The sequence below is a fragment of the Anas platyrhynchos genome, chromosome Z (genome assembly GCF_047663525.1).
Source record: "Anas platyrhynchos isolate ZD024472 breed Pekin duck chromosome Z, IASCAAS_PekinDuck_T2T, whole genome shotgun sequence".
Taxonomy (NCBI): Eukaryota; Metazoa; Chordata; class Aves; order Anseriformes; family Anatidae; genus Anas; species Anas platyrhynchos.
The window spans coordinates 28132860-28145287 of record NC_092621.1 but is presented as its reverse complement, the minus strand read 5'-3'; the positions used below and the strand labels follow the sequence as shown (position 1 = coordinate 28145287).

At 42.3% G+C, this 12428-nt stretch overlaps 1 protein-coding gene across 3 annotated transcripts in view; it reads left to right on the top strand.

Moving 5' to 3' along the window:
• Positions 1 to 7378, top strand: part of ZNG1A (Zn regulated GTPase metalloprotein activator 1A) — a 28936-nt gene extending 21558 nt beyond the window's left edge. Inside the window, exons 12-15 of one of the 3 annotated variants that reach the window (XR_005261651.2) lie at positions 1272 to 1340; positions 1440 to 1505; positions 6041 to 6151; positions 6838 to 7378. Coding sequence is in view for 2 of the 3 variants with exons in the window: in XM_038170470.2 (XP_038026398.1) it covers positions 1272 to 1340; positions 1440 to 1505; positions 6022 to 6151; positions 6838 to 6911 (339 nt within the window). In the remaining variant the exon portion in view is untranslated. Of the gene's footprint in view, positions 1 to 1271; positions 1341 to 1439; positions 1506 to 6005; positions 6152 to 6837 lie in introns of those variants that run through there. The other 2 variants (XM_038170470.2, XM_072030860.1) reach the window with 2 other exon arrangements.
• The last annotated feature ends 5050 nt before the right edge of the window (positions 7379 to 12428 follow it).

Genomic DNA, 12428 nt, shown 5'->3' with positions numbered 1-12428 from the left:
TCACAACATGATTAAGGAGGCCTACGGTGATGCTGCCATGGGTAGATCGGGTGTTTTTGAGTGGCACAAGCTGTTCCGAGAAGGTAGCGAAAGAGTGGAAGACGACGACTGCTCCGGACGCCCTTCGACCAGCAAGACCAACGAAAATGTGTCGTGAGTGAAAAATTTTCGTGGAAGTCCTCACAAGACTTGTGAAAACGCATTGCTCGTGTCCGCCTAGCCATCGTCAACAACTGGCGGCTGCACCATGACACCGCGCCGAGCCACACAGCGTTCCGCATAGTGGAGTATCTTGCCCAGCACAAGGTGGCAACGCTGCCTCAGCCCCCCTACAGCCCCAGCTTGGCCCCACCAGACTTTTTTCTATTCCCGAGAATAAAATCGACGCTCAAGGGGAAGCATCACGCATCGGTAGAAGTGCTTCAAGAAGCCGTGACGAGCTAAACGGCATTCCGGTCCAGGCGTTCCTGGAGGTGTACGAAAACTGGAAAACTCGTTGGCAGCAGTGTGTAGATGTGGAAGGGTGCTACTTTGAAAAATTCTAATCGTTTGTTCTATTCTCATGAATAAATTTTTTTTTAAAAAAAAATGAGTCCTACTATTTTCAGAATAGACCATGTACGATTTCCTTTATTTTTGAACAAAATGTAAATTCCAAACTGCATTCTTACTGTCATCTTCTGTTACAATAGCTGCTTTGAGTGGTAGCTGATGGTTGTTTTGGAATAAAACTTCAGACATCCTTACTTCCAGGATCTATTCCTACACAGTGTATTTGTAAAAAGCTTTTTATGAAAGTAGTCATAGATTAAAAGTACATTAGTGATTTTTCATCTGATAGAAATGTGATGAGAAGCAGAAATGACAAAGATTAGTAGGCCAAGAAAATAGCATTTTTAAACTCAGTTATGTGATTGAGCTTACTAACCTTTAAGTATTACTAACCTTTAAGCATTAAAATTGTTAGGCTTTCTTTGAGACCTAACATCACCTACAGCAAAGAGTTTTGCCATAGAATATGATGGTATTAGCCTGTCTCGACTATTGGTTATGCCCCCTAAGTGCACACCCAGGCAGAACCAGGAAATCCAGTATATTAGGGCAAAAGAGAAATGGAGATATTATTTTATTTTGTTGTAATTTGGGAAGGAGTAGTAGAAAGTTACTTTCTTTTCTATAAGGCCAAGTTATAAAGATTGCTAACTTTTAAAATTAATGTATTGAAAAGTTCATGCCATTCAGTAATAATAACTTGGTCTTTCCATTTGCAGGGTATAATGACAGTAACATTTGAAGTTCTAGGAGACATAAAAGAAGAAAACCTGAATCTCTTTATACAGGTAAATAATACATCACGGTCAACTGAACAGTCATTGTAACTTTTTATAGAAAGTCATCCCACACTATTCTGTTCATGAAAACATTTTTCCTCTTTATAGAATCTTCTATGGGAGAAGAATGTGAAAGATAGGACTGGACATGCCATGGATGTTATAAGACTGAAGGTTAGTCTGAAATGACCAACTTATTTGTTTTGTCCTTTGCTTCTTTTACATTTAAAATGTACTGTCAGTTACAGAGCTGTCAAAGGCACTGCTGAAGCAGAGCAGACAAAAGGGAGAATAGCAATTTGTCATTCTTCCATGTGTAGACAGCTTGTTTTTTGCTGGCCAGTGGAGCAACTCAAAAGGAGATAGCTGACAGAGAGGCAAACATTGATCCTACATGTTGTGAACTCAGAGGGAAGACTTGCAATCCCAAACATCCCCAACACCAAAGTGTGGCAGGATTAATGAGCAGGACATAACAAAGTCAGTCGTTCATTTTTTACCTGCTTTGCTCCAAAAAGTTTCATCCGTCTCACTTGAATGTCTCCTTACCTAGGGTTGTAACTATAGGTTGCTATCTGCAGTTATAGTTATTGACATAATATATAGAAGTTGAATTCAGCGTAACAAAGCAGCACAATACTAGTTATGGTCTACACTTAAAAACTTTTTCTAATATGTCAAACCACAGTTTTAAAGATGAGATCCATACATAAGTGTATTTGTCTTCATGAACACTTCATATGTGAGTCTGTTGCATGGTTTTGAGGTGAACATAGGTGACATTTTAGTGTTACAAATTCTGAGTCAATTTAGCTTTCTAAGATTTATTTATGGGGTTAATAAAAGGCAAGTAAACAGTGCTGGGTGTGCGGGGAGTCTGGGCTCCTCCAACACGCACACTGGTTACATCAGGCAGCTGGTTTTTATGCTCCTAGACTAATACATATTCATTGCTACTTCTAGAAAAGGCAGGGTTATTATAACCAGTTTCTGGAATCCAAACCCTCCCACTGGCACACGTGTATCAATTTCCAGTGGTCCCTCTGGGGGTCTCTCGTGCTGAAGGCTCATAGTCTTCCTCCCAGGCTTTGTCCTTGTCCTCCTTTGTCCATCTTGGCTGGATGTCAAAGACTTGCACAGCGTCCCATGCAAGCTTCTTTTAGTCGTCCTTCAGCTTCCCCTTTCTCCTTAATCTCTTGGCCAGATATCAGAGACTTGTGTAGTGTCCCATGCAATAGTCACAGTAGTTAGCAGTTATTCTGAAACCCCTTTGTTCTCTTATCCCCGGACATCAGAGACTCAAGGTTTACACTTCAAGCCCTCTGTTGACACGAATTGCTGGAACATTACTTACATTAGTATATATTTTCATTTTCCTTAAACCAAAGCACTGTCATTAAAAAGTAAAAATCAAGTTTGTAATTTAGTAAGGTGTGAGAAATACATGAAAACATGTATTTCTGTAAAATGTAACATGTAAACTCTGGTTTATTTTCTGAGAATACTTGTGTGTCATGGGTAGTAACATAATTATTTTTACTTCATTGGAAGAAAGGTTGTATTCCTTGATCTTTCAGCATCAAAACTGAAGATTCTTGTCTTCCCCCTCATAAAAAATAGAAGAAACTAGCCACTGATGCATTTTAAGCTGTCTGAAAACAGTACTGCTGAGCTCAAGTATGCTTTTGTTGTACTGAGCATTGGAATCAAAGTAATTCTTCAGGAGATCTGAGGCAAATAACATACTGTGTGCTGAGCCTCAGTCATAGACAAACACACCAAAGCAAAATAATAATTAATTATAGAATGGGTTCCAAATTTTATTGCTTTTATATTTATGTAAAATATAAAGGAGGGGCGCAGCAGTTTGTATGGCAGTTCACGCAGGCAGGGTGAGCAGGGAGGGCCCCTCGATGCTTCTCCACAGTGGTCTTTCCCATCCGTACTTGTAACCATCTTGTGAAAAGCCTGGCCATGGCATCAACCAGGCAGAAAACCATGGCCTCCGCATCTCTTGCGGCCTCTCCAGCCAAGTGTCTCCTGCCATGCAGAAGACAAAAGTTCCCTCATACCGCCAGGCAGCAGGAGGAGACCGAGGCCAAGGGGGGGAATGGGGGCAGGTTCCTGTTCAGGGTGGTAGGTGAGCCCTGTCCCTGCCCACCTCACCTTCCCATCTACCTGTATGTAACAGGTATGAGGGTCTAGAACACAACAGTCAGAACAATGAAGGAGACAAAAGCCTATCCCAGCTGGAGAGGGTGCCTGAGGCACGGCAGCCTGCCCCCGCATTGCTACGTCGTCTGTCAAGAAAGACAGAAAGGTTATTGTCATGGGGGACTCCCTTCTGAAAGGGACAGAGGGCCCAATATGCCGACCCAACCCACAGGGAGGTCTGTTGCATCCCCGGGGCTCGGGTGCGAGACTTCGCTAAGAAAGCCTGGTACTGCCCAGTGACTGCTACCCGCTGCTGGTCTTTCAGGCTGGTACTGACGAGGGAGCAAGGAGAAGTCTGAGAGCAATCAAAAGGGACTTTAGGGCTTTGGGACGACTACTTAAAGGATCAGGGGCACAGGTTGTGTTTGCCTCTTGTCCTTCTGATAGGGAGGATCAATGCTGACAATCGGGCTCAATTAACACGTGGCTTCGGGACTGGTGCAAGCAGCAGAACTTTGGGTTCTTCAGTCACGGGAAGGTCTACACAACACCGGGCCTGCTGGCACTAGATGGGATGTGCCCCTCTTAGAGAGGGGTAAGGATTTTGGCCCAGGAGTTGGCAGGAGTTCCTTTCATGTTTAGATCACCTGTCTTGTCAATCAAGGGAAACCAAATGATGTGATCTTTTTGCACTTCAGCAAGGCTTTTGACACTGTTTCCCATAGGATCTTACTGGACAAACTGTCCATCATACAACTAAACAAAAACATCATAGGATGGGTGAGCTGACAGGCAGGGCTCAAAGGGTTGTGGTAAATGGGGCCACGTCAGGCAGGCAGATGGTCACTAGTGGGGTCCCTCAAGGCTCCATTTTATGGCCAGTCTTCTTCAATGTTTTTATAGATTATTTGGATGTAGGACTAGAAGGTGTTCTGAGCAAATTTGCTGACAACACCAAATTTGGAGGCATTGTAGACACTGATGAGGGTGGAAAGGCCTTGCAGAGAGACCTGGACAGATTGGAGAGCTGGGCGATGACCAACCCCATGAAGTTTAACAAAGGCAAGTGCTGGGTGCTGCACCTGGGACGGGGAAACCCTGGCTATACGTACCAACTGGGTGACGAGATGCTGGAGAGCAGCCCTGCAGAGAGGGATCTGAGGGTTGTGGTTGACAGCAAGCTGAACATGAGCCAACAGTGTGCCCTGGCAGCCAGGAGGGCCAACCGTATCCTGGGGTGCATCAAGGGAAGTGATTGTCCCACTCTGCTCTGCGCTGGTGCAGCCTCACCTCAGATATTGTGTGCAGTGCTGGGCACCACAGTACAAGAAGGACATTAAACTGTTGGAGAGCATCCAGAGGAGGGCGACAAAGATGGTGAAGGACCTAGAGGGGAAGACGTATGAGGAGTGGCTGAGGTCACTGGGCCTGTTCAGCCTGGAGAAGAGGAGGCTGAGGGGGGACCTCATCACGGTCTACAACTTCCTTGCGAGAGGGAGTGGAGAGGCAGGTGACCTATTCTCTGTAAACACCAGTGATAGGACCCGTGGCAATGGTGTCAAACTGAGGCAGGGGAGGTTTAGGCTGCACATGAGGAAGAGGTTCTTCACCGAGAGGGTGGTTGCACACTGGAACAGGTTCCCCAGTAAAGTAGTCACTGCACCAAGCCTGTCTGAATTTAAGAAGTGATCGGACCGTGTACTTACGTGGTCTAAACTTTTGGGTAGATCTGTGTGGTGCCAGGAGTTGGACTTGATGATCCTTATGGGTCCCTTCCAACTTGGGATATTCTATGATTCTGTGACTATATTTTGCCTGCAGTGATAATCCTTTTGGCAGTGATGGTTGTAGAATTCCAACTAGTTTCTCAAATGCAGTTATTTTTTACACAAAATATTCTTAGCTCAATATTTTTTTTACTTCCTTAGGGAAGCGTAGAAGTGTTTGACAGAATGCTAGAATATTTTACAAATTTTTACACAAAGTGATGAAAACTCTTTATTGCAACTTCTAGAATGTGGGTTAATGGGCTCAATCTGGCAGGAATCCATTCTAATCCCATTGCTAAATCCATTTTACCTCATAGATGTTAGTTCTTTCTCCAGTTTCCAGAGGTTCTTTTTCAGAATAGTGTTAATGCTAAGCATGAGAGCTTAATCAGAATAATCTCAACATTTTTGCTCATTTTACATCATCTTTGGCTGGCAATCAGTCTTTTGTAGGAACATACCTCATGCATATGTTTAAAGTGACATGGTAGCAGATGATGTTTTATTTTACTCAAACGTAGTAGGTAACTGTCCAAATACAGGTAGAGTATGTCAGAGTGTAATTGTTAGTCTTCAACAAACTAAAAAGATAGGAAAATGGATGTTACAAGAGGTGACTGTACTTCATTGTCATTTGGATTAACTGGTTCATAGTTTACAAAAATACTTTTCCCTGTTTGCCTACTTTCAAAGTTGTTTTTCCCTCCCTTAAGTACTTCCTCTGTAAAGGTTTGTTTATATACCCTAACAGTTATTTTTCTGATAAGGGACTGGTATCTATTCAAGGCAAATCTCATCAAGTGATAGTCCAAGGTGTCCATGAGCTCTACGATCTGGAGGAGACTGCAGTAGAATGGAAGGAAGATGAGAAGAGAACAAATAGACTGGTTTTAATAGGTAAGAATAAATTATGCATCTCTTTGTGTAAGTTTAAGGAGCTGTTTCTTTCAGCAGGCGGTCCTGGGACCTGTCCAGTAAAAAGCAACCAGCCTAAACTAACCAGAATAATAGCAGTGAGAGGATGTTCAGTATAACCTTCACTCCAAGGTTTATATGTGAAGAACTCCTGTTTTTTTTTATTGCAGCTGAGGAGAATCTGTGCTATCCTTTTTAGTGATATAAAAAAACATAATAAGTATTCATTAATTATATAGGCATATTGAAGACTATTTTGAAAATACTTAAACCTAATCATGTTGTTGGGAAAAGGTTGATATTTGAGCACATTTATTAGTGGTGAGGAAGGTGATTATAGTCATTGAAGTGTACCAAATATGATTTCTTTCTGATAAGCTGTTAACACTGAGGTTGTATGTTTCTTACTTCCCGCTTGATGCTGTGCTTTGTAAAGTGTTTTTATGACCAAAAAACCTCCTAGTTTTCTGTCCTCTTTTCCACGTACAGCTCGAAATGCGTTGTTGCACGTAAAATGTAAAATTAAGCTTGTTACCAGCAGTTTAATTTTAACAAAGTTCTGTTTTCACTCATAGATAAAATAAATATTTTCTTTGTTGAGAAGACTTGCAGGTTCATACATAGCTTTTTGTGAAATACAAATAGCTAACCTTTTTTTCTCTTTACAGGTAGGCACTTGGATAAGGCCATCATCAAAGAAGTGTTCATAGCCACTGTGACAGAGAAACATGGAAACGGTTGACATCAGACTATAAAAACAAGTTGAAAAGCCTCTGCTTAACCTTGTGAGCCTTTTATGATAAAAAAGACAGAATGACATGCAGTGTAGTTGCTCTGTTTTCATTTTGCAATTTACAGAACAGTTAAACTCTGAAGTTCTCCTGAGAAATCCAGCTCACCTACTGCTTAAAGATTAGCTGTTATGGTCTAGAATCAAGCACAAAGAATTCTAGCATGTTGGATTTGGCTTAAGTTACATCAGTAACATCGTTTAGATTTGCAGAAATACAGATATGCAAAAGACTTTATTATGCCGTATGTGAAAAGAAGCCATAAATTCCAATAGGCATGTAGTAAACATGTTTGAAACCCAGTCCTTTCTCCTGCTAATTCTCCTTTAGTACTGGAAATTAAGTAGTATTGATTTTTACCAGTCATGTAATTACAATGAAAAGTATTTAATGTTTACTATTAAACTCTCTTGCCTTACTTTCTACTTGTTCCTTGATTTTTGAACACACCCATCTATCCTGGGAAACACTAAATCTGTTGTATTAAATGAAATTAAAAACACATAAATAGCAGAGGATCAAGACCACCTGGAAAATGTAGTCCACATAATTCTGCAGCGTTCAGTCATGTAGTTGAAGTGTTGAAAGATGTAACTGGCCTCATAGGTCTAGGCCTTGACCTTGCCAGTTCAGGAGTCTGGGGGGCTGGGGACAGGATATTTTCACTGTGTTATCCAGACTGCCCTGCACAATTCGTTATGGCATTCTCTGACACTGCAGTTGCTGCCTTGTAAACCTCGTTTGAAGTTTCTATTTCTGTGCTCCTTGCTTGTAGAAGATAAAGCTGAATTTCTTGCTCTCTAACTTCTCTAGCAGCCATTGTACACCTCCTAGCTTTAGAAGGGTAAGTTCACCACAGCTGGGTGAATGCAAAGAGAGTGGATGGAAGGAAATAAGATGAAATGAAAAATATTTCAAAAAGATAATTATAGCATATGCGGTGAACAGTCTGAAGAATAGGGTAAACAGAAGTTAGTTTTCAGTACTAGGGTGTGTCATGTGTCATGCACATAATGTGCACTTCAGGAGAAAAGGTGCATCAAAGTAAAAATAAAAGGCCATTTCCTGAATAGCAGCCTTAAAAATTTATTTTGCTTCTACTATTACAAATGACCTTAGGGAAACAATCAGTTTCCAAAGACCTGAGGAAGGAGACATGGTAGACATGGTTAATCTTTCACTGCCAGGTGCTGTTGTCTCATTTGATTAATATATGAAGTCATGTGTCCATTAAGATGGAGGCCTTCAATCTACCAGTGGATAGACAAGCAGACATGAATTGATTCGTAAGTAGTTTTAGGTAGCTTGAAGAAATTTCCATAAACTATAAACTGAAGTTTATAAAAAGAAAGATTTTTTTTTTTCTTCGGTAGAGAAAGCAATCAAATATCTTTTATCATATAAATACCTTATATACTTAAAGAAGTCTGTTACTTTTAGAAACATGAATTGATATTCTCTGAAGTGCCCAACTGATTGTTCATTTTCAACTTGAAAAGTGTCCAGAGATCTAATAAGAACTTCAACCACGAATCATAACAGAGCAAGCCATGGATACCTGACACATTTATCATCACATTTTAAATGCATTCTTTTTACATTTGCTTCCCAATCACGTATTCCAGAGATTCCACAAGTACTGTCAATATCCTGGTTTGTGTTGATGAGATTAGTGGGGCATCTCTGCAGCTGGCAATCTACTTCTGTACAGCTCATCTTGCTATTACTCTTCCTCTGCAGGCCCTTACCTTTTGCAAAGGTAGCTCTAGAGGAACTTAGTCGCTGTAAGCAGCTCTTATCTCCCACTGTCTCCTATAAACTGTTTCTTCCCATAGGTCTGAAGGGAGCCACTGGCCCAGAGAAAGATTGTCAGGCAGGGTAAGATGGTGCACCTCTTTATCCTTGCTGGCCATCAGTTTGCCTGCCACGTTGTGTCCTTGTCTACTCTATTGACACATTAGTAGTACTGTCAAGTGTCTGCTCCTTATTTTCTCCTCCCACGAAGATTATTGTATTCTTTTTTTTTTTTTTGGGGGGGGGGTATTTGTTGGAGGGACTTTTTCTTGTCTCATATGTCCAGGTTGGGGTGCTTGCTCTTGCATCACACCAGAATGAAAAGAAGAAAAGTGTATGTCTGAGCTCCAATAAAAACTATGTTTTATGAACCGATGGTCGAACATTTCTGCTATTTGCTTTGTGTTACTGGCAGTAACATCAAGGATGCCCTCATCCTGGCATGGAACCTGTGTTACAGTGAGGTGTTATCTGCAGGTTCATGACCGAGACTGCACGTAGAGGGTGTGAGCACAGGGGCAGGTCCACCTGTGGGGCAACCTTAATGGTTCCCTTCTATGATTCTCCCTGTGGGGGTCCCAGGAGGGGCGCAGCAGTGAGCGGTCATGCCTCGCTCATTAGGAAGTTGTGCCCACTGTGGGCCAGGAGCCATCCACAGCCTGGCATGCCACTGAAACTGCACAGTTCTCTTTGTGTTGTTGTTAGCAGAGGCAATTTTTAAAAGCAGCATGTTTTCTGGAACCTCTCTTTGTCAGAAGAGAGTATAAAATAAAGATCAGACTTTTGGAAGGTAGCATGTTTAAGTTTGTCAGATCTTTTTCTGTTGCTCATACTGAAATATCCCGTGGGAAATTGTGCAATGTGGTGAAGAAACTAGAAATTTCACACCTTCCCAAAGCAGAGTGTGCTGCTCTCTGTTTCTGCCAGGAGCTATGAGGAATTCACAGCCTTAGAAGTAACCTTTAGTTGTCACAGTCACCTGAAGGCTTATGCTTTTAATATTTACTCTCCTTTTTAACACCATGCTTTTATTTTTGCACTCTACCTTTTGCCAGTTACTTTTATCATTGCTGTGAGAGGCTTTTCACAGACTGAAGTGTTCTCAGTTCAGCAGACAAGGTCACAACCAGAGCTGAAGCCAAGGGCTGGATCTATACAAAGACTGAGTAGTGGAAAGATGTTCTCTTTCAGATATTTAACTATTCGAAGCAACCTGAAGTCTCAGTTACCTAGGCTGCTTAAATCAAAGAAGGACATCCTTCCAGAGTATGCATTGTAGTTCACTTTCCTTGACATCGTATTCCTGGAGTTTCTGGATATTCTGTGATTCTGTGGTTTGATTTTGTGGTGGTCCTATGTGGAGCAAGGAGCTGGACTCGATCCCTGTGAGTGTCTTCCAAATTCTGTGATTCTAAGATATATCACAAGTTATTTAACATGCAGGAAAGTCAGAAAAAAGTCAGAAAAGGCAATCATATAGCTGTCTTTTTTGACCATAAGAACATATAAGTTTTTTTTTTTCTTTTTTCTTTTTTTTTTTTCCTTTACCTATCAAAATTTTTTAAGAATTGAATTCTATAATTTTGACTGTAAAATACATAAATTACAATTGTCTGAAAAACAAATACTGACAGGTTCACGGGGTGTCTGACATCAGTGTTCCATGTTGCATCTATTAGCTACAGGGGAAAGGAAAGAAAATGGTTTTACTGTGAAAAAATACACTACATAATTCACATTAGCCAATTCAGAGTAAGCACTGCAATACGACTAACCAGAACTCCAAATCTCTCCATCCCTGTGTTTCCCAGGAGTGGTGGGAGCCAAGTTTTCTGAGGAGTAGGATCTGCTCCCGTGCCCCGCTCAGGTCGGTAAGGAAGCCCACCACCTCATTTTAATCAGAAGGTGCCGCATCACTTTGCATTTCTGCTGAAACTGATCCTGGCCACTTCCTACCCTCCAGTCTGTTGGGTGAACTGTTTTCTTACCCGATCCTCACAGTCTTTATGTTACAAAAGACCTCATGATGCAGAGTGTGATGGAGGGGATGAGAGGTGGGAGGAGAACGGATTCTGGCTCTTTTGCTAACACAGCATGGGCAGCTGTGTTTTCCTATTGCTCTGGTTGAGTGTGTCAGAACACCCATTCCCAGAACTTTGTTATTCAGCCCAATAAAATGGGCTTTACAGTCCACCGGCTGGGGAACACCATGTGCTCCCCCCAGCTGGAGGGGTGCTGCCTGCTCCCAAAACACACCATGCTCACACGGGTGGGCACTGGCTGTGGCACCGGGCTGCCAGGGCCTGTGCTTCTTACTGCCACCGACTGGTGTTACCCTCCTTCTTCCACGTGTGCCCCAGGATGCTGGGTCTGGGTGGGACTGAGCCCTGTCCATGCCTTGGGCCGTCACCCAAAGCCTGGGCCTTGTCCAGTCACAGATCTGCAGCCAAGAAAGGCAGGCTGAGCCTCAGTGCCAGAAGAAGGAGCTTGCACATTTTCTGTAGTCACTTTAATGGGACTTTCAGTCTTTCTACACACACAGAGAGACGTGGGGCAGTTTCACAAGGCCGTTGGGCCTTGCAGTGGCACTACTTTTCTTAGTGAAGCGACTTGCTCCTTCTTCTCTGGAGGTGGAAAGAGACCGCCCATCTGCCTCAGTCACCCTTAGCTGAGGAGTCAGACGAACCTCTGTCCATCATAAACCAACATTCATCATCGGGGAGCAGCACCAGTTGCTGTGCAATGCAGCGGCAATCAAACATTTTCCTGCGAAGGCCAAAATGCCGCTGCGTGACAGGGCACCTCTCGTTGTGAGGGCTGCTCCAGCCTTTTGGAACCTGGTTTGGGAATCTCATGTGCAAGAGGAGCAGCACAGAGCTAGGAAATCAAGTGTGTTTGTGAAACTGAGCTTTTTAACATCATTCACTATGATTTACATCGTTGAAGACAGAAAAAAAAACTTTCTCCATGGGGGGGGGTAGGAAGGTTGGGGGAGGGGAGCGTTTTCAAAGATTATACAAACCAAAGAAAATAAAATGTGGCAGAAAACTAGTATTTGCTGTCATCTACTGGTAACACTTATTTTAGCAACTATGTGAGCTTAGCTACAGCAATGTTCCTGTGTTTTCTCATACAGGGTTCTAAAGCTGATCTTGGACTTACTCTCTTTTTCAGGCAGTAAAAGTGAGGGGGAGAAAGCCTACATCTTTTTAGTGGTAATTATTTTTTTTTTTTTCTTATTAAATGCTTTCCTCTTGTTATGGTTTAAATCCAAAACACAACACCATACCTCTACTAGGAGGAAAATGAATATCCTAGCCAAAACCAGGACACCTCTGTCTTGTAAAACTATGAGAATTCTGACTAGTTTTTTGATGAGCAACTTTACTGACATTATTGCAAGAACCTCTGACTGCATCAAAGGTGCCTGAGAAGCTAAGCTTTAGCTTACTAACATGAGCACCAACAGAGGAGGGATAACTTAAATCACAACTAAAAAGAACTGGTCAATATTGTGAAGAATATAAAAGCAGTATTTTCTCAGTACAATTGAACTCATTCCCCCCCTCCTCCTGAAAGGAAGGAAAGGAAGGGAGGGAAGGAAGGAAGGGAGGAAGGGAGGAAGGGAGGAAGGGAGGAAGGGAGGAAGGGAGGAAGGGAGGAAGGGAAGAAGG